Genomic DNA, 24,433 nt, shown 5'->3' on the forward strand with positions numbered 1-24,433 from the left:
GACACTACTCCAGCCATCCCCAAGCTGAGCGCACTCCGGGAACATCTAGAGTTCGTCCTAGACTACCTGGAACACCCGGACTGCAACAGGGAGATGGGGCCCTTGGGACGTGTGGAGGAAGTGCGTGCTTTCAGGCAGCGCATCATCAATCGTCAGAATCATCGGTCATTGCGTCAATCAACCATTGACAGTTTTTTCAGGCCCATGACCCCCGCTGTGCCCAGCCCTGGCTCCACTCCGTTGCCTCCCCAAGACAGGCCCTCATGCTCCGAGCCACAGCCCAGCACATCAGCCACGGTGGAGTCACTGCTCGACGTGAGTTTGCCGCTTTCTTCAGAGTCCTCTGCAGTGGGTACACCATCACCACGACCCAGCGATGCACCCCTAGGTCGCCTGCCAGTGATACTCTCAGACTCTGACAGTGAATAAACAGCAAGAACTTCTCCACTAGACCACACGGGAATTTTGAGTGTTGTGCAGTGAAAAAAATGGTGTGTTGTGTTAAGGTTTTCAAGTTGAGAGAAAAGACTCAGTAGAAAAGAAATTTAACGTAAATAGACTTCTTTGTTTTGGGTTTGGAAAATAAAAAAAAATTGGGAAAAGTTAAAGTGCAACACTAAGTTACAATGGAGCATTATTTGGACAAAAGTGAACACTGTGAAGAGAACGGACTTCTGTGTGTTATTGACTAAGTTCAGTGCAAGACTTCAGGAAGAGTGTACTGCAAGTGCTTCAGGAAATCGTTCTTACTGTCAGAGTCCGAGAGGAGGCGGTTATTCATCGAGGTGGCCAGGGACTTGCTGTAAGTAGCCAGAATGTTTCATACTTTACTTTTTTCCATGCTATACTTACCAGAATGTTTCATACTGTACTTTTTTCCATACTATACTTACCTCATTTCACTCTTTAATGTCCTTTGTTGGTGTGAATAGGGTGTTAGTAGCTATGCATGTGCAGTAGGAATGTGTTTTTCTGAGTCAGGCTAGGTTAGGGTCCATAAGTACCAGAATGTTTATTAATGTATGAACATACTTCTAAACACTCATTTTATGTTTCTTTTGCATTTATTTCAGTCATTTATGTGCCTTATTGGTGTGATTTGGGTGTTAAATAGGTGCTATGCATGTCCAGAGGGAGTTGTATAGGTGTTTCTCTGAGTTAGGGTCCATAAGTACAAGTCCATAAGCTGGGGCCCAATATCCGGACAAAACCAATAACCGGACCTACCTATGGCTCTATTACGTCGGATATTGGAGTGATCACTGTATATATATATATATATATATATATACATTTATATATCTATACATACATACAAGAATACTCCCCCAGTATCCCTACTTGTCGTAAAAGGTGACTAAAAGGGTTGGCGGAGGGTTAGTGCCCCTCCCCGGAAAACAACTAACTAAAAAAACAAACAATAAGCCTCGGACAAGGACTGACCAAACGATGACGACCAAGGACCGGACAAAGGACATGGTTATCGGAACGTGGAATGTAAGGGGAACGAATGATGAGGTGAAAGAGAGAGAAATTGTCCATGTGCTTGAGGGTGCGAAAGTGGATGTATGTGGATTAATTGAAACAAAATGGAGAGGAGAAAGTGTGAGAGAATGGGAGTATGGATGGGGTATATGTGCAGGAGTAGGTGAGAATGAGAGGGCAAAGGAAGGAGTATGTATAGTTGTGAGTAAAAGATGGAAGAGGAGCATAAGACAGTATGGATCAGTTGGGTCAAGGATTGTGTGGGTAAAGTTGAAAGTTGGAATACAAATGTGGGCGATTGTGTGTGTGTATGCGCCAACGCAAGATTGTGCTAGAAGAGTGAGAGAAGAGTTCTGGACAAACATAGAAGTGTGCATGGAAAAGTTTGGAAGGAATGAGAGAGTGTTTTTGATCGGTGATATGAATGGTAAAGTTGGAAATGTGAAGGTGGGTGGAATAGTTGGTGAGTGGGGTGTGCCTGCTGAGATAGATGAGAATGGGAGTGCGTTAGTGGACATTTGTGCTGGGAGGGGGTTGGTGATAGCCAATACCCTCTTCAGGCATAAAATGATCCACAGGTATACATGGCGAGTGATGAGAAGGGTGGGTGGTGAACTGAATGAAAGGAAGGCAATGATTGATTATGTGTTTGTGGATGAAAGGATGCGAAGATGTGTAATGGATGCAAGAGTTTATAGAGGTTGGGGGAGTGGACTTTCTGACTACTACTTGGTGGTGGCCAGAATTAGATTTCAAGTAGGATGGAGGAATAGAAGTAGGGAAAGACGAGAGGAAGGATTAGTTGCAAGGAGAGTGGAAAGGTTACAAGAGGATGAGAAAAAGGCAGAGTATAAGAGAGAAGTGGAGGAACGATTGGGCAAATATGAATTGGAGCAGATGGGAGACGTGGAAGGTGAGTGTAGGATATTTACAGAAGAAATATGTGCAGCATGTGATGTGGTGTGTGGAAAGAAGAGAAGACGGAGGGGGGTGCAAGGAACAGCGTGGTAGACTGAAGAGGTGAAACAGGCTTTGGCACAAAAGAAGAAAGCATACAATGAATGGATGAGAAATAGGGGCGTGGAAGAAGTTGAGATGTGGAAGAGAGAGTTATATGTAGAAAGAAAGATGGAGGTGAAAAGATTAGTAAGAGAGAGTAAGAAGATAGTGGATGAGGAATTTGGAAGGAATTTGAGTGTAAAGTGGAGGGACTGTAAGAAAAAGTTCTGGAAAGAGGTGAAAAAAGTAAGACTGGGTGGAAGTGAAGTTAGCAGGGGAGTGAAAGATAAAAATGGTAGATTACTAGTGGAGAAGGGAGAAAAAGTGAGCAGATGGAGAGAACACTTTGAGGAATTGTTGAACATAGAGGATGGAAGTAATGTGAGTATAAGTGGCTGGGGAATGGCTGGGAGAAGGAGGGAGGTGAGAAGACTGGAAGAAATCATTAGGATAGAAGTTGTGGAAGCAATGAAGAAAGTTAAATCGGGGAAAGCCCCAGGAATTGATGGAGTGTGTGGTGAAATGCTGAAGCATGGGGGAGAGATAGTAGTAGAATGGATGTGGAAGATGTGCAGATTGGCCTGGGAGGAAGGTAGAGTCCTGGAGGATTGGAAGTCAGGTATAATTATTCCCTTGTACAAAGGAAATGGGGAAAAAGAAGTGTGTGGTAATCATAGGGACATTTGTCTTCTTAGTATAATAGGAAAAGTGTATGGTAGGATACTTATTGACAGAGTTAGAGAAAGAACAGAGAAATTAGTTGGAGAAGAACAGGGAGGCTTTAGGAAGGGAAGAGGTTGTGTAGATCAGATATTCATTCTTAGATCATTAGTGGAAAAGTTTCTAGAGAAGGGAAAGAATTTGTATGTGGCTTTCATGGATTTGGAGAAAGCATATGACAGGGTGGATAGACAAGGATTGTGGAAAGTGTTAAGAATATATGGAGTAGATGGGAAGTTGTTGAATGCTGTGAAATGTATGTACGATGGTGCGAAGGCTGCAGTGTGTGTGGATGGTGAACTAAGTGAATTTTTCTCTTTGAAAGCTGGGTTGAAACAGGGATGTGTCATGTCTCCATGGTTGTTCAATCTGTACATGGATGGGGTAATAAAAGAGGTACAAGGTAGGGTAGTGGATATTGGAGTGGCCCTGGTGAGAGAGGATAGTGTTTGGAAACTCCCTGTACTGTTGTTTGCAGATGATACTGTGTTGTTGAGTGAAGACGAAGGGGAGCTGCAAGGTTTGGTGGATGAGTTTGGGAGAGTGTGTAAGAAACGGAATCTAAAGGTGAATGTAGGGAAGAGTAAAGTGATGGTCTTTGAGAGAGGTGAAGTCAGTGAATGTACAGCGAGGTTGGATGGTGAGGAATTGGAAAATGTGAGTATGTTTAAGTACTTGGGTAGTGTGATGAGTAAGGATGGAGGTTTGGAGTGTGAAGTGCTGGAAAGGGTACAGCAGGGAAGAAAGGTTGCTGGTTCTTTGAAAGCAGTGATAAGAAACAGGGAAGTGAGCATGGAAGTGAAAAAGTTACTACATGACAGTATTGTGATACCAAGTCTAACGTACGGAAGTGAAGCTTGGATGTTGTTGGAAGGACACAAGTCAAGAGTGAGAGCAGTGGAAATGAGTTATTTAAGAGGAGCCTGTGGAGTCACATGGAGAGACAGGCTGACGAATGAGGATATAAAGGAGCATTGTGGTGTGGATGTGGATGTGATAGGAAGCATAATGAGGAGCACACTGAGGTGGTTTGGCCATGTGGAGAGGATGGAGGGTGAAAGACTGACGAAGAGAGTGTATGTGAGTTAGGTGGAGGGGGGAAGAGGGAGGGGGAGGCCGAGGATGAGATGGAGGGATGGGGTGGAGAGGTATATGAGAGAGGGGGGTGTGAGTTGGGAGCAGGGCAGTGAAATGGCGGCGGACAGGGTGACTTGGAGGCGATTTGTTTGTGGCCACCCCAAACGGGATTGAGGCGTGTGGCAATAGATAGATAGATAGATAGACATACAGTATATATATATATATATATATATATATATATATATATATATATATATATATATATATATACTGTATATATATATATATATATATATATATATATATATATATATATATATATATATATATACAGTAATCACTCTAATATCCGGACGCCCAATAACCGAACATCCCCACTACCCGGACCTTATCGTCCTGGGATCCAACATTCCCAAAATGGTCCGAAAACCCAAAAAAATTAAAAAAAAAAATCGAATTTTTGCCGTCCGTAATTTGAACTTGCCGCGTGCGCCGCGGGAGACCATTGGTTTGGTTCATCATTCCTCCGACGTCCGATAGAGCGCCGCTGCATCCTCCCCACTTCCCGCCTGTCTCTCACCGCGACTGGACCTACGCTCTTAGTAATGGCTGCCCACGTGCTCGCTTTTGTGGTGGTGCCATACTTGCTGCAAGGCCTCCTGCTGCTCTCGGCCCTCCTCTTAGTGTGTGTGATGATGGCCCCGCCACCTGAGAAAAGGAAGAGAGTGGTGTTGACTCTGGAAAAGAAGATGGAGATATTGGAGAAAGTTGATGCGGGTTGGTCTTCTTCACGCATTCTCCGCGAGTTTAACCTGGCCCTGTCGACTTTGTTCGATATCAAACGTTCCCGAGACAAACTCATGCAGTACACGGCTGACTTCTCGTCGAGAAGCAAACGCAACGTGGAAAGGAAGGTTATGTTTACCCCCAAGTTTGCAGAAATCGACTGATCCACGTTGATTTGGTATCGACAGCAACGTGCAGCTGGTGTGATGGTACGTGGAACAGAGCTGAAGGCTGCTGCTGAGAAGTTCGCAAGGCTTCACGACGCCCTAGACTTCAAGGCATCCGAGGGTTGGCTCTTCGCGTTCAAGTTGCGACATGGCCTTATTAACCGTAAAGCACATGGCGAAGCATTGGACGCTAACGAGGATGGAGTTGACGAGTTTCGGCACAAGGTGAAAGGCTTGATCGACAGGGAGGGCCTAACTCTCGGTCAAGTCTATAACGCAGACGAAACTGGGCTATTCTATCGCTCGGTGCCAACGAACACTCTAGCCGATGAGACAGAGAAGCGTGTACCTGGCCGCAAGCTTTCTAAGGAACGGATATCTGCTTTGTGTTGTGCCAGTGCTAACGGCATGCACCGGCTTAAGCCCGTTGTTGTTGGCCGTGCAAAGCAGCCTCGGTGCCTTCGTGGGGTGATGAATGTCCTTCCTGTCATATGGTACCATTCTTTGAAAGCATGGTTCACAGCTGTGATTTTCAAAGACTGGTTTCACCGTCACTTCGTCAGGGAGGTCATCCAGTACCAGACGAAGACACTGGGAATCCCTTGCGACCAGGTAAAGGCTCTCCTTCTGCTCGACAATGCACCTGCCCACCCGTGCGACAAGGACTTGGTTGCTGAGAATGGCCGTATTAGGTGCATGTTTCTGCCACCTAATACGACTGCTCTCATTCAACCCATGGACCAAGGAGTGATCATGGCAACAAAGCGCCTATACCGTCGGAAGTTCCTGGACGAGGTGATGGTTGTTCTTGAGGACGAGGACGAGTGCAGGGAAGGACGTGACACTCGAGGCAAGCGGACTTTGGAAAACCTTCGCCGCTACAATATCATCTGCGCTGTACAACTGGGCTAGTGCATGGAAGGAAGTCCCTGTGAAAACTCTTGAAAATGGTTGGTCTCGTCTGCTTCTCGGAACAGATGTGGAGTACGATTTTCTGGGCTTTGACGTGGATGACTTCCATGCACGGCTACGTACGCACAGCGACGTTGTTGATGTGGACGATGTACGTGAGTGGTTGGACGACAACGAGGGCGATCCTGGGTATCAGACGTTGTCTGATATCGAGATCGCGTCTTCGGTTGCTGGTGTTAGTCCTGAACTTGAAGATTCCGACGACGAAGGCGACGATGATGCGGACTCCTCTCAGCAGGACACTACTCCAGCCATCCCCAAGCTGAGCGCACTCCGGGAACATCTAGAGTTCGTCCTAGACTACCTGGAACACCCGGACTGCGACAGGGAGATGGGGCCCTTGGGACTTGTGGAGGAAGTGCGTGCTTTCAGGCAGCGCATCATGAATCGCCAGAATCGTCGGTCCTTGCGTCAGTCAACGATTGACAGTTTTTTCAGGCCCGTGACCCCCGCTGTGCCAAGCCCTGGCTCCACTCCGTTGCCTCCCCAAGACAGGCCCTCATGGTCCGAGCCACAGCCCAGCACATCAGCTACAGTGGAGTCACCGCTCGATGTGAGTTTGCGGCTTTCCTCAGAGTCTTCTGTAGTCGATACGCCATCACCACGACCCAACGATGCACCCCTAGGTCGCCTGCCAGTGATACTCTCGGACTCTGACAGTGAATAAACAGCAAGAACTTCTCCACTAGACCACACGGGAATTTTGAGTGTTGTGCAGTGAAAAAACGGTGTGTTGTGTTAAGGTTTTCGAAATGAGAGAAAAGACTCAGTAGAAAAAAAATTTAACGTAACTAACCTTCTTTGTTTTGGCTTTGGAAAATAAAAAAAACTTGGGAAAAGTTAATGTGCAACACAAAATTTAAATGGAACATTATTTGGACTAAAGTGAACACTGAAGAGAATGGACTTCTGTGTGTTATTGACTAAGTTCAGTGCAAGACTTCAGGAAGAGTGTACTGCAAGTGCTTCAGGAAATCGTTCTTACTGTCAGAGTCCGAGAGGAGGCGGTTATTCATCGAGGTGGCCAGGAACTTGCTGTAAGTAGCCAGAATGTTTCATATTGTACTTTTTTCCATACTATACTTACCAGAATGTTTCATACTGTACTTTTTTCCATACTATACTTACCTCATGCATGTGCAGTAGGAATGTGTTTTTCAGAGTTAGGCTAGGTTAGGGTCCATAAGTACCAGAATGTTTATTAATGTATGAACATTCTTCTAAACCCTCATTTTATGTTTGTTTTGCATTTATTTCAGTCATTTATGTGCCTTATTGGTGTGATTTGGGTGTTAAATAGGTGCTATGCATGTCCAGAGGGAGTTGTATAGGTGTTTCTCTGAGTTAGGGTCCATAAGTACAAGTCCATAAGCTGGGGCCCAATATCCGGACGAAACCAATAACCGAACCTACCTATGGCTCTATTACTCCGTATATTGGAGTGATTACTGTATATATATATATATATATATATATATATATATATAGTAAAACCTCGATATAACAGTCTGCAGTAGACCGGAATTCGCCTTTATTGGAGTCAAGGAGCTACTGGACTAAATTCTTATGTATCGAGAGAAGTCTGATAAAGCCAAAACCAGTCTGAACTGCCTGATCACTTCAGCTATGTTCACCACAATAAGCTAAGTAAGACATGCTTATCAGTGTACAATACAGTATTATTATATATCTGTTTTATATATATTATGTATATATTATATATACATTATACAACAGAACCTCAATAGATCAGACTAATTAGGGCCCAAGCCAGTCACGAAAAAGTGAAATTCCGAGAAAAGTTTCATCTGGACTTCCCCCTGCTAACCCAGAATTTTCCCAATATGCGTGACATTATTCCAGATCACACCAACAGTTTTTTACTGTGAGGTCACCAACTGTTTTGACTACCATTGCAGTACTGTACAGTAATGTATTTTACATTCACAACAATAATGAAATCAGTGGCGTACCCTGAAAGTTGAAAAGGGGGGGGGACTTTTTTTTTATCTTTTTAACTGTGCAGCCCATGACTTTGGCGAGTGCAGCGAGCCTGTACAGTTGGGTGGTTCGGGGGAAGCGCTGTATGTCCCCCCCACCCCCCCACCCCCACCCTGAGAAAATTTTGAATTTTGGCCAATTTTATGATCATTCTGAGGCCATATGGAATGAGTATACAACTTAAATATAGCATATTGCAAAGTCATTTTTAAGTACTCTGTGCCACTGAGTTATGATTCAGTCTCTCCAGTAACCTTATCTCTCCTACTAAAATTCAAATTTCACATTTCGATCAAACAACTGTAATAAACTAATAGCAGTAACATTAACCCCTAAACCGCGGGGTTGTTTTTGCCTGACTTGCGTGTCTCATCGGCATATTTGCGCTCCGACAGACTCTTTAAAAATATTTTTCAAAAATCAGTTATTAGTCCTAGAATATTATAATTACATATGCGTATGGCACATACCTTCAGCTTTCTCCTGGGATGTTTGTTGAGCCTTGAGGTCATTGTCACATAACAATTATCGTCATCTTTTGCCATTTCCAAAGAGTGTTATTGTTAGTGTTTAGAAAGAGGTAAAGAATTTTTGAGTTGGGTGAATTGACATCAGTATAAAATGTTGCATCATATGTATGTGTTTTTATGTTGTATAGAGGATGTGTATTATGTTTTGTAACAATATGTTTACTGTAGTATGTTGATACAGCAAAAGCTTTGTTATCTGGCACCTATAGTGAAGTTGGAAATGCTAATAACTTAGATATGCTAGTTTTCTAAGTATGCAGTATATTCCCTTTGCTTTTGATTAGTGCATTTTTAAAGTACTATGTGTAAAGTATAAATAGTATATTATATGAGACTTTTTAGTTATATTGGTGATTCAGCTGGGAAAACGTAATACTGTATTATTTTCCTGACATGATTTTAGATGATGTGGAGAGAGAGAGAGAGAGAGAGAGAGAATGGCTGTGAATATGGGATTGAAAAAGTTATACATATATGAGTGAGTTTTAAGAATAGTCAGAGGTGTGGAGAGCTGAGAAGAAAATTACTTGTGGTGGTAAATGTGAGAGAGAGGAAGCAGTGGAAGTCAAGGAAACAAAAAGTTTATAAAGGATAGAAATGAACTGATGAAAGTTGTACCTGTTGTATATAAGTTCGTTGTTTGCAAATCTACACCATAGGTGTTGTGAGAGGGACTTAATTAAACACTTATCACTGAAAACTTTAGCTTGTGTGTTGGAGTTGGAAATTTTGAAGTTTTGATGAATAGCTCGCTTTAGTGGAGCATTCTTCAGTTCTTGTTTTATCTTTAACTTACTGTGTTTCTGTATCCTGCTCACTTCATTTATCAGTGGAAACAGGGTAATTATTCTACATGGCCTTCCAAATACCTAATAATCATAAATGTTAAAACCTTAATGTATCTGTTCTTGGAAAAGAGGTCCTGTATTCTGAATTAAGTGCTACAGTATGTAGAGTATCAGAGCTTGTTGCAGACAAATTTGTGTCATAGTATTTAACTTCCTTATTGTTTTGAAAATAAGACTGTGTACACATTTTCTAACCCATCTCTGAAAGGATTTATATCAGACATGTTCCATTGACAGATGTTGATGAGTGTATCATTGGAACTGATAGCTGTAACCGGACGAGCCACTTTTGTGTCAACACCCAAGGGGGTTACACGTGCCAGGAAAAGGGCGGCCCTACAGACTGTATAGCTGGGTACAAGTTTAGTGTGCAGCACCAGACTTGTGTAGGTAGGAAAGTAATAGCACTTGTAAGTACAGTAGTTGGAGGTAAGAGGTATGGCTTTTGGGTTGTGCTTATCAGGTAAGTGGGTAAGGTGTAAAGTTTCTGATACTATTATATTTTGGCTTAGAGTTGCTGTCAGTAAGATTGGGAAAGAGAATACTGTATTTAAGGTAAGCAGTTATCCATATTAGGTTTGGACTAGGGTATATTTTTGTGTGATGTTGTTGTTGGGAACTTTGTGAAGAGTGAAGAGTTGTGGGGATGCTTAGCTGTGGTTATGATATAATTATGAAGCCTGTGTACTTTGAAGGTGTCACAGTAGTACAGCAGTTCAACTCTGGTCAGAGGGGACCTTGTGCCATCATACCGCTGTTCAAATCCTTGAGTTGGCTGGAGGTTTTTTCTTCTGTGAAATGTTGTGAGTGGTGTAGGCAGGCCCCCTCTGATTTAACTGTTTTTGACTTTGGTTGCCTAGCCCCAGGCCCTTCCATGTCCTCGGATGGGTGGTAAGGGTAGGCTGCAGTCATTTTTACTGTTACTGTTAATATTCTGCACTTGGACAATTATCTGCTTTTCTGAATATGTTACTGGAAAATTAATGTCACTGCTGGGAATAGTTATTGCTAAAAATGTATTAGCTTACATTTAAGAGCAACTGTACTGAATTACTTGAGCTTTTTTATAAAATACTTGATTCTGGAGTATTATTGTTTTCAAGTTTGGGACATCAGAGTAATGTATACAGTATATTGAGAATGAATTCTTTGGGTCCTTAAGACATGAACATTTCAGTACTCCCAAGTCATGACAGTGTATAAGATTGTTAAAGCTATACCAGTTTTTTAAGCTTAGCCAGTTATTATGATGTCAGGTAATGAAGAACACTAAAATCATTCTTGACTGTCATTATGTCAATTAGCTTTCAGTGTCAGATAATTTTGTCAGTTTAATTTAACACCAGTAGCCATTCTCTCTCTCTCTCTCTCTCTCTCTCTGAAGTACAGTAATTAATCAGTTTAGTGCCAGGTCTATAGATGGTACACTGCTTTACCAGCATATTCACATAAATCTCTCATGCATTTTTTTTTTTTTTTTTTTTTTTTTTTTTTTTAGAACTTATTGGTAGGTGGGGGCACTCACCATCCACTCACTCAGTGTAGTGCTGCTTTGGGTGTCTGCTCTTTCCTTTCTTCCTTCCTTCCCTTTCTGTCTTTCTTTCCTTCAGTCTTTGCTCATCCTTCAGCCTACTGGTGACTTTACACTCCCTCTTCTGTCTTTCTGTCCTTTATTCTTTCCTCTTCCTTCTGCTTATGAGAGACTCTACACTGAGTGACAAGCCAAATGGTTTCCTGTACACCAGGAAACCATTTACTATGCTGTGTGGTAACCATATAGCCAAATTATGGTGCCTGGTGGTTTAGTGGGTAATTAAGGCCCTCCAGTTGGATTGAACCTGTGTAGGTTTGTATCCTTGGGGTGGTTGGGGTTTATTGCTTACTTAATGCCAGTCAGGGATGAGTGAGGCTGGTCATGCTCATCTTAAATGTCAGGACCAACTTTCCTAGCCCCAAGCTCCTTATGATGGATGGATGGATGGGTGGATGGATAGAACTGAGCACTCAAAAAATTGTTTTTAGGTTGTGGAAATGTTACACAAACCTGGTTAATGCTCACCATCATCTTGACCTAAAAAAAAAAAAAAAAAAAAAAAAAAAAAAAAAAGTGGATGCATGGGTTCCTACTTATTTGTGTGTGTGTGTGTGTGTGAACCTAAATAATGAATATTAGTGACATATCACCCTCAGACATAGTACAAAGTAATATTATAGAAGTTAGTCCCAGTCCTATTTAATATCCCCTCTGATGTGCAAGGGCTTGAGCAGACATGGGGCTGAAGCCAGCTCTTTGACTTCGAAGTTGAAGCCCTTGGAAAGTCGTGAAGCTGAAGTGGAAGTCAGGTAAACATTAACAAAGATAAAGTCGAAACTGTATGAATTTTATGAAGCCAATAATCAATGTCTTGTCTCAGTATTCTCGTACAGCAGGATTAAAAAGCATTGTTTCCACTGTCCCTCATGTTGTAAACATATTCTGTTCCTGTGACGAATTTTCTGGCCCTGGTGCTTTAGCCAGCAGTTGGGGTTGAAGCCAGCCCATTGGCCTTGATGCCAAAGCCGAAGCCCTTGGAAAGTTACAAGGCCGAAGCTGCAAAGTAAAAACCATGGCTTCATGAAACTGAAGCCGAAGCTGGCTTCGGCCCCATGTCTGGGCTTGAGGCTAAATTTCTGTTACTGTTAATATATGTAAGATCATTGATAGCCTGCTACAGCTATCATTGTAATATAAAAATTTTTTATTTTGGTCATGCAGTGAGACTATGAATTGTGGATATACATGTCTGGCAAACAGAATTTAGAGACAGAAGAAAAATCATATTTTTGAGTATGGACATTGTTAGAATCTTGCTTTTGGAGTGGACAGTGTCATGTTTAGTTTATGTAGTTGTATTACATTACACAGGGGGTGTGTTGTTTTGTTCCATCACTGTGGGTTAATTTCTGTCTACATACTGTTCTGTCTGTTGGGGCTGTGTTCCCATCAAATCTCTGAAGCATGACTGTACTGGTATTTGATTATATTTGAGCCTCCAGGACTCTCTCCCCAGCTGTTAGTGTACCCCCAGATGTTGATGAATGTGAGGAAAACTTGGACACCTGTGATCCTGAGAAGGAGCGCTGCAGAAACATTGAGGGGGCATACGAATGTGACATAAAGTGTGATCCAGGTTTCCAGTATAACCCTGCCCATGGTACCTGTGTTGGTTAGTACTGCCAACTTTTGTTTTGAGGGTATGGGGATTGGCTAATTATGTCAGTACAGTAGTAGTATACTTTTTCAATCTTAATAATTTGAAGAGTATGATCAGATGAGAAATATTGAAGCCAGTACAGTACTATCCTGTTTTTACGGTAGTATACTAAATAACTATAAATCTCAAGATACTCTTATATTTTTCATACTGTGTCTGCAGTATATCAGTATATAACATATAATGCAGGTATATTAGTCTCAAATTGAGTTCATTATGGGGAAAAATGAAGCAGAATGATTCATGTCTCTATATGGCCTAGTTACTAAAGTTAAACAAAATTACAGGAAGTTTAGTTACATGCACATCTTCCTATGCATTCTCACACTACATTTACCTTTCTTTCATTTTTTATTTTTTTCCCCTCCATTCCATATATATGTTTTCCCCCTTCCCATATTGAAATTTCCATTCTCACTGCAGTTGTTGTCCTTTATTATTCCAAAAATTAGCTTTCTTATTCTGCCTGAAACCCTTTCTTCCAAATGTTTGTTTTCCACGTGCTTTCTTCCTCTTTCCTTATTGAGCTCTTTTTTCTTCATATTTGATGCTTTTCTTCTTTCCATCTCTCTTAACTGAAGCTCTTAGTGGTCCTTCCATCTTAATGTTTCTCCTCTTTTCACACCAGTGTTCCTCCTCCATCCACTTTTAATGTTCTGTCTCCATCAACCTTGATGCTTTTTCTTCCTCTTTGATGCTTCGTCTTTACTGTGCCCTTCCTCATTTCCCCTGATATCCCATGCCCTGCCCCACCTGCCCAGATCGTGATGAGTGTTTGGAGCTTCCATGTGAGACAGGATGGGAATGCCACAACACAGCTGGTTCTTATTCATGTCACCAGCTTCCCCGTGCATTTTGCCCTGCTGGATATAAACCAGCCAATGCAACTGGGTCAGGTTGTGAAGGTTAGGGGTGATCTAGTTCACTATTGCAACATCTGATAAACCGACTGCAGTATTGAACAATTGACATTGCTTTTGATTACCAGAATGGTATCTGAGTGCTAACTTGCTTTCTACTTCTAGCTGTGAGCTTTGTGTTCAGGTGCTATTCAGTTACAGCATGTACTGAAAATATTTGTGTTAAGTGTAAAGCTATAACTGCCAATGCCTTTTTGCTCATACATAGTACAGATTGCTGTTTATTAATTGTTAGCATACAGTGTACATCAGATCAAAGTACAGTTTACGAGTTTTAAGTGAAACTTGTGGGTTTTGCAGCTATACTACAAGCTTAGATTGAACTTCATCTCTAACCCTTTGATGCAGGGCTTATTTTGGCATGGCTGCCCTCTCACTGCTGGCATATTTCCCAAAATAGTTTTTTTTCAAACTTTCATATCTGGGAAAGATTAAACAAATTAAATTAAAGACCAGATTACTCACCATCCCTTCTTGCAAATGAAAGCATCCCCAGGTCTACAGGTGGTTGCATTAGTGAGTATGGACATGAAGAAGATAAGGTACAGTAATCTCTCCAAGATACGACATAATAGAGCCAAAGGCATGTCCAGGACTTGGTCTTGTTCGGGACTTGGGAAAATGCCCCCTGGACAGGTACTTATGGACCCTAACCCAACATAACTTTGAAAGCAACCTAAATAACCCTACCAGACTTGCACAGCACCTATTTCAGACCCTGTGCACACAAATAAGGGACAGAAACCATGAAATAAATTAAAAGGAACCAGAGAATGAGGAATTAGAAGTGAGTATGGAAAATATTTAGCAGTGTACATGGTACTTATGACACGTCCATGGCCGTCGTGAAGATTAACCTGCCTCCTCACAGGCTCTGACAGTGGTGAAGGTGCACTTGACGCACGTACAGTAATCCAGTGTTGCGCTGCACTTAATCCTTTGCACACTGAATTCTAGTTTCTTAACACTGCACATTTTTTCTTACTTGCGCTGCACTTGAAACATGCCAGTGTTGCACTCTGAACTTAATTCTTTGCACTGTGAATTCTAATTTCTTAACACTGCACATTCTGTTTTTAACACTGCACAACACTGTAAATTCCCATGTGGTCTAGTGGTGAGTTTTTGCTGTTTATGCACTGTCAGAGTCTGAGAGTAGGTGTTGCAGGTGGCCCAGGGGTGCGTCACTGGGACGTGATGATGGGCTACCCACTGCAGACGACTGAAGATAGCTGCAAACTCATGTCCAGTGGCGACTCCGCCCTTGCTGATGTACTGGGCTGGGGCTCGGAGGTGGAAGGCATGTCTTGGTGTGGAGCCAGGGCTGGGCACGGCGGGGGTCACAGGCCTGAAGAAACTGTCAGTGGTTGATTGACGTAAGGAACAGCGATTCTGGTGTTGATGCACTGCATAAAAGCATGCACTTCCTCCACAAGTCCCAGGGGCTCCATCTCTTAGTTGCAGTCCAGGTGTTCAGGGTAGTCCAGAACAAACTCTACATGCTCCCAGAATGCACTCAGCTTGGGGATGGCAGGAGTAGTGGCACGCTGAGAGGAGTCCGCATCATCCTCACTGTCCTCATCGGAATCTTCCAGCTGGGTACTTTTACAGTGAACTCTCACACTTGGCGAGAAATAGGTGCGAAAAAAAAACTCACCAAACTGGTATTTGCCAAATCTGAACTCAATAACTAATGAGAAAAAAAAATAAATTGTTGCTGGGCATGCTTGACAGGACTGATTTTCCACCCATATTATAAAACTACTGGGTGTAAATCATGTTTTAAACATACATAACATAATTCAATTTAATTTATTTTAGCCAAGAAACAATACAGAACAGAAAAACTCTCATTACAAAAGAAAATAATGGGCCTAGTCTAGACATGGTGTATGATGCATGGATGCCTAAGTGGATAGCTTTCTTTGTTGGAAAAAAAAGTTAATGACTAGGGAGCAGTAAAATTCATATATTCGCCTTTTGTGCAACGAGTGTGAAAAAAAGAGAGAAGAAAAAAAAAACGCTTTGTGCTCGATGTTTGGTATGAACTGACGGTTGTTGTTCGAGAAAATTCGGATCTTAAGATACGTGAAGACACTGTGATGACATAAATAGTTAAGTAAGATGGTTATGTGAGTTCATTTCTTGTGAAGTATACTGTCATACAAATTATACTGCTTGGCTGACTAGTTTGTTATTCACGATTACTGTATTCGTTTGTATCTGAGAAGTGAGATACGCAATCACTCCATGCTGACAACTTCTTTATGGCTTTTTTTTTTTCCTTTATTGTTGATGACTAATGGCTTTCAAAAAGTTTCACACTGCATTTATTTATTTATTTTTTTTAATGATTGCTGAAAGTGATTCGTGACGAAATATGCATGATGCTGGGCGGCCATTATTCACGTGTTGTTTTGGTCAATTTTTTGTTTAATTTGTAATGATGACTTTCAAGAGGCTTAGTGGCAATGTGAAGAGTAGACCGTAGCACCACTCGAGCAGGGCAGTACTCCCAAGGTGGATGGAAAGCTGATGACAGGGAGGGCTGGAGCTCCCGTTTCATCAGCCCTCGGGACTAGTTCCTGACCATCCCCCTTTGCTGAACTTTTTCATTGTTTCATTAACACAGAGAGTAGGCCAGCATGCTCTCCAGTACAAGTTTCTCTAACTGTCAACAGCAATCTACATGCACAGTACACACTACACATTCCTTTCAAAATTTTTAAAAATGGCACAGAATAACCAGGCCTCGGAGTCCTCAGGGGGGGGGGGACAAATGCCCCCATCTGCCCCTCTCCTGATGACGACTTCAGCGAGGTGCCTGGAACCACTGCCTGACTCATTTCTTTGTCTCTGCAACATTCACTGCCTTTCCTCTAACTTTCTCTCTGTCGAACACCACCTCTCCTCCTCCAAACCTCACCTTCTGTTCCTGACAGACTTACCTGTCTGAGACAACTGACAGCAAACCCTTTTCTTTTTCCTCCAACTTTCTCTATACTCATTTCAAAGCCAAAGGTGGCTGTTGCGTATATGTATGCAACGACTTATCTTGCTCTCGTGTTCCTGAACTTGATTCTTCTGAATTCTCTACTTTCTGGCTTCAGCTTTCCTGTCATTCTCTGACTAAATATATCTGCGCTGTTTACTTATCTCCTAATTCTACTGACTATGAAAAATTCTTTGACTGTCTTACTTGTATGATGGAACACATTCTATCCATTTCTCCTTTCTCTGAAATCTCCATTCTAGAAGATTTCAATGTTCACCACCACTTTTGGCTCTCCTCTCCTTTCACTGATCCACCTGGTGAACGAGCCTACATCTTTTTAATTTTTAGTGACCTAGAGCAGCTTGTACAGCACTCTACCCGTATCCCTGACCGCCTTGGAGAGAGCTCCAACTACTTGACCTCTTCCTTACAACTAATCCTTCTACTTATGCTGTTAATCTTTTTTCTCCATTGGGCTTCTTCAGTCACAACCTTCTTACCTTGACCTGTCCTATCACTCCAGTACAGCCTGTGGACCCCCCAAAGAAACGTTGACTGTGACACTTTGGAGCTGCGGATTGGGATGCCCTCAGGCAGTACTTCTTTGATTTTCCCTGAAATGATTATTGCTTCCATGGCCAGGAGCCATGTGAGTGTGCTTTGTGTATTACAGAGGTTATTCTTTCGGGCATGGAAGCATACATTCCCTTTTCATATCCTTTGACTAATGCAAAAGCGCCTTGGTTTAATCACGCTTGTTCTAATGCTGTCCGTGATAAGGAGAGGGCCTGTAAAAGGTACAAGAGCCAACCCACCCCTGAATCACATCTTGTTTATGTTTCTGCCCGGAATCGTTCTAAGACTGTTCTTCGTTCTGCTAAAAATTATTTCATCTGTACTAAATGCTAGCCCCTGGGGGTAGGGGGGTTTACAAGAATACTCCCCCAGTATCCCTGCTTGTCGTAAAAGGCGACTAAAAGGGTTGGTGGAGGGTTAGTGCCCCTCCCCGGAAAACAGCTAACTAAAAAAACAAACAATAAGCCTCGGACAAGGACTGACCAAACGATGACGACCAAGGACCAGAAAAAGGACATCGTTATTGGAACATGGAATGTAAGGGGAGCGAATGATGAGGTGAAAAAGAGAGAGATTGTCCAGGTGCTTGAGGGTGCGAAAGTGGATGTATGTGGAATAACTGAAACAAAATGGAGAGGTGAGAGTGTGAGAGAATGGGAGTATGGATGGGGTATATGTGCAGGAGTAGGTGAGAATGAGAGGGCAAAGGAAGGAGTATGTATAGTTGTGAGTAAAAGATGGAAGAGGAGCATAAGACAGTATGGATCAGTTGGGTCAAGGATTGTGTGGGTAAAGTTGAAAGTTGGAATACAAATGTGGGCAATTGTGTGTGTGTATAAGCCAACGCAAGATCGTGCTAGAAGAGTGAGAGAAGAGTTCTGGACAAACATAGAAGTGTGCATGGAAAAGTTTGGAAGGAATGAGAGAGTGTTTTTGATTGGTGATATGAATGGTAAAGTTGGAAATGTGAAGGTGGATGGAATAGTTGGTGAGTGGGGTGTGCCTGCTGAGATAGATGAGAATGGGAGTGTGTTAGTGGACATTTGTGCTGGGAGGGGGTTGGTGATAGCCAATACCCTCTTCAGGCATAAAATGATCCACAGGTATACATGACGAGTGATGAGAAGGGTGGGTGGTGAACTGAATGAAAGGAAGGCAATGATTGATTATGTGTGTGTGGATGAAAGGATGCGAAGATGTGTAATGGATGCAAGAGTTTATAGAGGTTGGGGGAGTGGACTTTCTGACCACTACTTGGTGGTGGCCAGAATTAGAATTCAAGTAAGATGGAGGAATAGAAGAAGGGAAAGACGAGAGGAAGGAGTAGTTGCAAGAAGAGTGGAAAGGTTACAAGAGGATGAGAAAAAGGCAGAGTATAAGAGAGAAGTGGAGGAACGATTGGGCAAATATGAATTGGAGCAGATGAGAGACGTGGAAGGTGTATGTAGGAAATTTACAGAAGAAATATGTGCAGCATGTGATGTGGTGTGTGGAAGGAAGAGAAGATGGAGGGGAGTGCAAGGAACAGCGTGGTAGACTGAAGAGGTGAAATAGGCTTTGGCACAAAAGAAGAAAGCATACAATGAATGGATGAGAAATAGGGGCGTGGAAGAAGTTGAGAGGCGGAAGAGAGAGTTATATGTAGAAAGAAAGAGGGAGGTGAAAAGATTAGTAAGAGAGAGTAAGAAGAGAGTGGATGAGGAATTTGGAAGGAATTTGAGTGTAAAGTGGAGGGACTGTAAGAAAATGTTCTGGAAAGAGGTGAAAAGAGTAAGACAGGGTGGAAGTGAAGTTAGCAGGGGAGTGAAAGATAAAAATGGTAGATTACCAGTGGAGAAGGGAGAAAAAGTGAGCAGATGGAGAGAACACTTTAAGGAATTGTTGAACGTAGAGGATGAAAGTAATGCGAGTATAAGTGGCTGGGGAATGGCTGGGAGAAGGAGGGAGGTGAGAAGACTGGAAGAAATCATTAGGATAGAAGTTGTGGAAGCAATGAAGAAAGTTAAATCGGGGAAAGCCCCAGGAATTGATGGAGTGTTTGGTGAAATGCTGAAGCATGGGGGAGAGATAGTAGTAGAATGGATGTGGAAGATGTGCAGATTGGCCTGGGAGGAAGGTAGAGTCCCGGAGGATTGGAAGTCAGGTATCATTATTCCCTTGTACAAAGGAAAAGGGGAAAAAGAAGTGTGTGGTAATCATAGGGGCATTTGTCTTCTTAGTATAATAGGAAAAGTGTATGGTAGGATACTTATTGACAGAGTTAGAGAAAGAACAGAGAAAATAGTTGGAGACGAACAGGGAGGCTTTAGGAAGGGAAGAGGTTGTGTAGATCAGATATTCATTCTTAGATCTTTAGTGGAAAAGTTTCTAGAGAAGGGAAAGAAGTTGTATGCGGCTTTCATGGATTTGGAGAAAGCATATGACAGGGTGGATAGACAAGGATTGTGGAAAGTGTTAAGAATATATGGAGTAGATGGGAAGTTGTTGAATGCTGTGAAGAGTATGTACGATGGTGCTGAAGGCTGCGGTGTGTGTCGATGGTGAACTAAGTGAATTTTTCTCTTTGAATGTTGGGTTGAAACAGGGATGTGTCATGTCTCCATGGTTGTTCAGTCTGTACATGGATGGGGTAATAAAAGAGGTACAAGGTAAGGTAGTGGATGTTGGAGTGGCCCTGGTGAGAGAGGATAGTGTTTGGAAACTCCCTGTACTGTTGTTTGCAGATGATACTGTGTAGTTGAGTGAAGACGAAGGGGAGCTGCAAGGTTTGGTGGATGAGTTTGGGAGAGTGTGTAAGAAACGGAATCTAAAGGTGAATGTAGGGAAGAGTAAAGTGATGGTCTTTGAGAGAGGTGAAGTCAGTGAATGTACAGCGAGGTTGGATGGTGAGGAATTGGAAAATGTGACGTTTAAGTACTTGGGTAGTGTGATGAGTAAGGATGGAGGTTTGGAGGGTGAAGTGCTTGAAAGGGTACAGCAGGGAAAAAAGGTTGCTGGTTCTTTGAAAGCAGTGATAAGAAACAGGGAAGTGAGCATGGAAGTGAAAAAGTTACTACATGACAGTATTGTGATACCAAGTCTAACGTACGGAAGTGAAGCTTGGACGTTGTTGGAAGGACACAAGTCAAGAGTGAGAGCAGTGGAAATGAGTTATTTAAGAGGAGCCTGTGGAGTCACATGGAGAGACAGGCTGACGAATGAGGATATAAAAGAGCGTTGTGGTGTTGATGTGGATGTGATAGGAAGCATTATGAGGAACACACTGAGGTGGTTTGGCCATGTGGAGAGGATGGAGGGTGAAAGACTGACAAAGAGAGTGTATGTGAGTGAGGTGGAGGGGGGAAGAGGGAGGGGGAGGCCGAGGATGAGATGGAGGGATGGGGTGGAGAGGTATATGAGAGGGGGGGGTGTGAGTTGGAAGCAGGGCAGTGAAATGGCGGTGTACAGGGCGACTTGGAGGCGATTTGTTTGTGGCTACCCCAAACAGGATTGAGGCGTCTGGCAATAGATAGATGGATAGACTAAATGCTCTCAACTCTCCAACTTCAATTCTTCCCGCTTCTTCTGGCACCTTGCCAAAAACCTTTCTAATAACTTTACATCATCATCCTTCCCTCCTCTTTTGTACTCTAATGGCTCTGTAGCTATTTCTTCTACTGATAAAGCAGATCTCTTTGCTCAGACTGTCTCCTCCAATCCCACCTTAGACGATTTCGGTGCTGTTCCTCCATCACTTCCCCCCTCTGACTTCCTGATGGCTGACATTAAAATTTTTTCAGCTGATATATTTTTTGCCATCACTGGCTTTAATACTAACAAGGCATATGGGCCTAATGAGGTCCCTCCTGTTGTCCTCAAGAACTGTGCTTCTGTGCTTACACCTTGCCTAGCTAAACTCTTTTGCCTTTGTCTTTCAACTTGTATCTTTCCTTCTTGCTGGAAGTCCCAAAGAAGGGTGACCATTCTCAACCTTCTAACTATCATCCAATTGCTTTAACATCCTGTGTCACAAAAGTTTTCGAGTCAATTCGTAACAGAAAAATTTTAAAGCTTCTTTCCTATCACAACCTTCTTTCTGATCATTAGTATGGATTCCGTCTGGGAAGCTCCACAGGTGTTCTTCCCACCTACCTTTCAGACTCCTGGTCATCTTCCTTTTGGGACTTTGGCAAAAGCTTTGCCATTGCACTTGACATCTCAAAGGCTTTTGATCGAGTCTGGCATAAATCTTTAATTTCCAAACTGCCCTCTTATGGTTTCTATCCTTCTATCTGTGCCTTTATCTATAGCTTCGTTTCTGGTCTTTCTGTAGCTGCTGTTGTAGACGGCCATTGTTCTTCTCCTAGGTCTATCAACAGTGGTGTTCCTCATGGCTCTTTCCTATCACCAACCTTCTTACTTTTATTCATCAATGACTTTCAAAGCTGTACATCTAACCCTATCCATTCGTACGCTGATGATTCCACCCTTCATCTTTCCATTCATTTCTCACACCTTCCATCTCAGCAGTTACTTCAACAAACAAGGGATGAAGCTATGGCATGCCTAATATCTGACTTGGCTCGTATCTCTGATTTGGGTAAAAATAATCTTGTTGTTTTTAATGCATCAAAAACTAATGTTTTACACCTAGCAACCCAACGTAATCTTCCACAGGAGTACCCACTAATGTTTAATAATATCCAGCTGAATCCTGCATCATCATTGAACATGTGTTTCATTCACTGGGGACTTATCTTCTCAAAGATCATATTGCATTTTTTGTAATATCTGCTTCCAAGAGATTAGACGTGCTAAGGCACCTCTGTACCTTCTTTACCCCTGCGCAGTTGTTGACTTTATACACAGGTTTTATTCACCCCTGTGTAGAGCACAACTCTCATGTATGGGGAAGTTCCCCACATACAGCTCTTCTCAATAAGGTGAAGTCAAAGGCTTTTCATCTCATTAGCTCTCCTCCTCTTACTGGCTCCTTTCAACCTCTGTCTCTTTGCCGCACTGTTGCATCTTCATCTCTTTTCTGTTGCTACTTCAATGGTCACTGCTCCTCTGACCTGTCTCCTTGTATCCCTCCACCTCTACGACGGGTGCGTAGCTCCCGTCTAGCAACAAACTCTCATCCCATTTATGTCCAGCTCTTTAATGCAAAAGTTAACCATTACTCTCAGTCCTTCACGTATGCAACAGGTCAACTCTGGAACTGTCTCCCTCTGTCTCTATTTCCTACTTCCTATGATCTCCATTCTTTCAAATGCAGCGTGTCTAGGCATCTTGAAATGAATGGAACTTGAATTTGGCTGTCTTTTGTATTGTTTTTGTTTTTTTCGTAGAGGGAACAGTTTGCCCGGCTCGTGGCCTTTGGTTCCTTCTTTCCTGCATTAAAAAAAAAAAAAAAAAATCCCTGGTGATTAAAATTTGTATGGGGAGTATTAGGGGGCAAAACCTAATAGGTTAGGTTAGGTTAGAATGCAGTAGCTGTGCACTGATTTTTTTACCTATTTGTATTTACCTAATTGTGATACACAGGAAATGAGCTATGCACATGAGGTCCCGTCTCTGTTTCTCAGTAAGTCAAATTTAGCTTTAAAGTTGTTTAAGTTTTTAGAGTGGACGATCTCTTTGTCCATGCTATTCCACAGGTCTGTACATCTATAAGGAAAACTATATTTCTTGATATCCTTGAAGCAGCTTGGCTTCTTCAGTTTCATTCCATGTCCTCTTGTTACTCTCTTATCTCATAAAAACAGATCTTCTTTGTCAATTTTATCTATTCCAATCATGGTCTTGAACACTGCAATCATGTCACCTCTCCTTCTCCTTTCTTCTAAGGAAGGCCAATCCAGCTTTTCCAGCCTCTCTCTGTACGACAGATCTGCCAGACTGGGGACCATCTTAGATGCTGTTCTTTGTATTCTCTCAGTCTTGTTTATATCTTTCTTTTTGTGTGGGGACCACACTACTGCTGCATATTCTAACCTGGGGCGAATCATGGCCACTATCAATTTTTTCATCATCTCCTCATCCATATAATGAAAAGCTACTCTTATATTAGTCAGGAGCTTATACGTCTCTTTAACTGTCTTGTTAATGTGTTTTTTTAGGTGACAAACTGTCCTGGACCAGCACTCCCAGATCTTTCTCTTCACTCGCTTTTGTGATTGGTCCATTACTCTTCAAATAATTCAGTGATGGCCTCTTGGTACTTTTACCCATTTCCAATATTTTACATTTCTTTGCATTGAATTTCATTTCCCACATCCGGCTCCAGCCGTGTATCCTATCCAGATCCTCCTTGAGCATTTTACAATCCTCCTCAACCTGTACCTTCCTCAAGATCTTTGCATCATCAGCAAACAGACTTGCATAACTGTTTACTCCATCTACCATATCATTTACGTAGATCAGGAACATTACTGGCACCAACACCAAGCCCTGTGGGACTCCACTTGTTACTTCCCTGCATCCAGACATCCTGTCCTTTATTACTATCCTCATTTGCTTGTCTCTGAAAAGTCTCTCATCCATTCCAGGAGGTTCCCCTTCAGTCCTCTTATATGCTTTAGTTTCCACATTAGACTCTTATGGGTACCTTGTCGAAGGCCTTCTCCAAATCTAAATACACACAATCTACCAAACCATCTCTCTCCTGTAGCACATCAATTGCTCTTGAGTAAAAACTTAACAAGTTGGAAACACATGACCTTCCACTTCTGAATCCAAACTGACTATCAGCCAAGATATTCATCTCTTCCAGATATTTTATCCATCTATCTTTCAGAATTCTCTCGCACAAGTTTGCGACCATGCTGGTTAGGGACACTGGTCTATAATTCAGGGGTTCTTCCCTACTTCTTCCCTTATAAATTGGTACCACATTTGCTCTCTTCCATTCTTGAGGCACTTTCCCCTCTTCCAGAGAATACACAATTAAACTGTGAATCTTATCCACTAGTTGTTCTCTTCATTCCTTCAGTACCCAATTAGAGATTCCATCTGGTCCTGGGGCTTTCCTTACATCTTGAGTTTCCAGTAAGTTGTACACTTTTTGTACTTCACTTTTCTATGTTTTATCACTACATTTCTAGTCACTCCCTCCCCTT

The 24,433-nt window shown here is 42.4% G+C and overlaps 1 protein-coding gene across 1 annotated transcript in view; it reads left to right on the forward strand.

The window, feature by feature from the left end:
• The window catches only part of LOC145413007 (uncharacterized), a 468,549-nt gene that overhangs the window by 105,180 nt on the left and 338,936 nt on the right, over positions 1–24,433 (forward strand). Inside the window, exons 10-12 of the mRNA XM_080282828.1 lie at positions 9,826–9,978; positions 12,657–12,794; positions 13,604–13,747. Coding sequence (XP_080138954.1) covers positions 9,826–9,978; positions 12,657–12,794; positions 13,604–13,747 — 435 coding nt within the window. The remainder of the gene's footprint in view (positions 1–9,825; positions 9,979–12,656; positions 12,795–13,603; positions 13,748–24,433) is intronic.

Source organism: Coenobita brevimanus, chromosome 94 (genome assembly GCF_032717465.1).
Source record: "Coenobita brevimanus isolate Jiangsu-jjx chromosome 94, ASM3271746v2, whole genome shotgun sequence".
NCBI classification, from domain to species: Eukaryota; Metazoa; Arthropoda; class Malacostraca; order Decapoda; family Coenobitidae; genus Coenobita; species Coenobita brevimanus.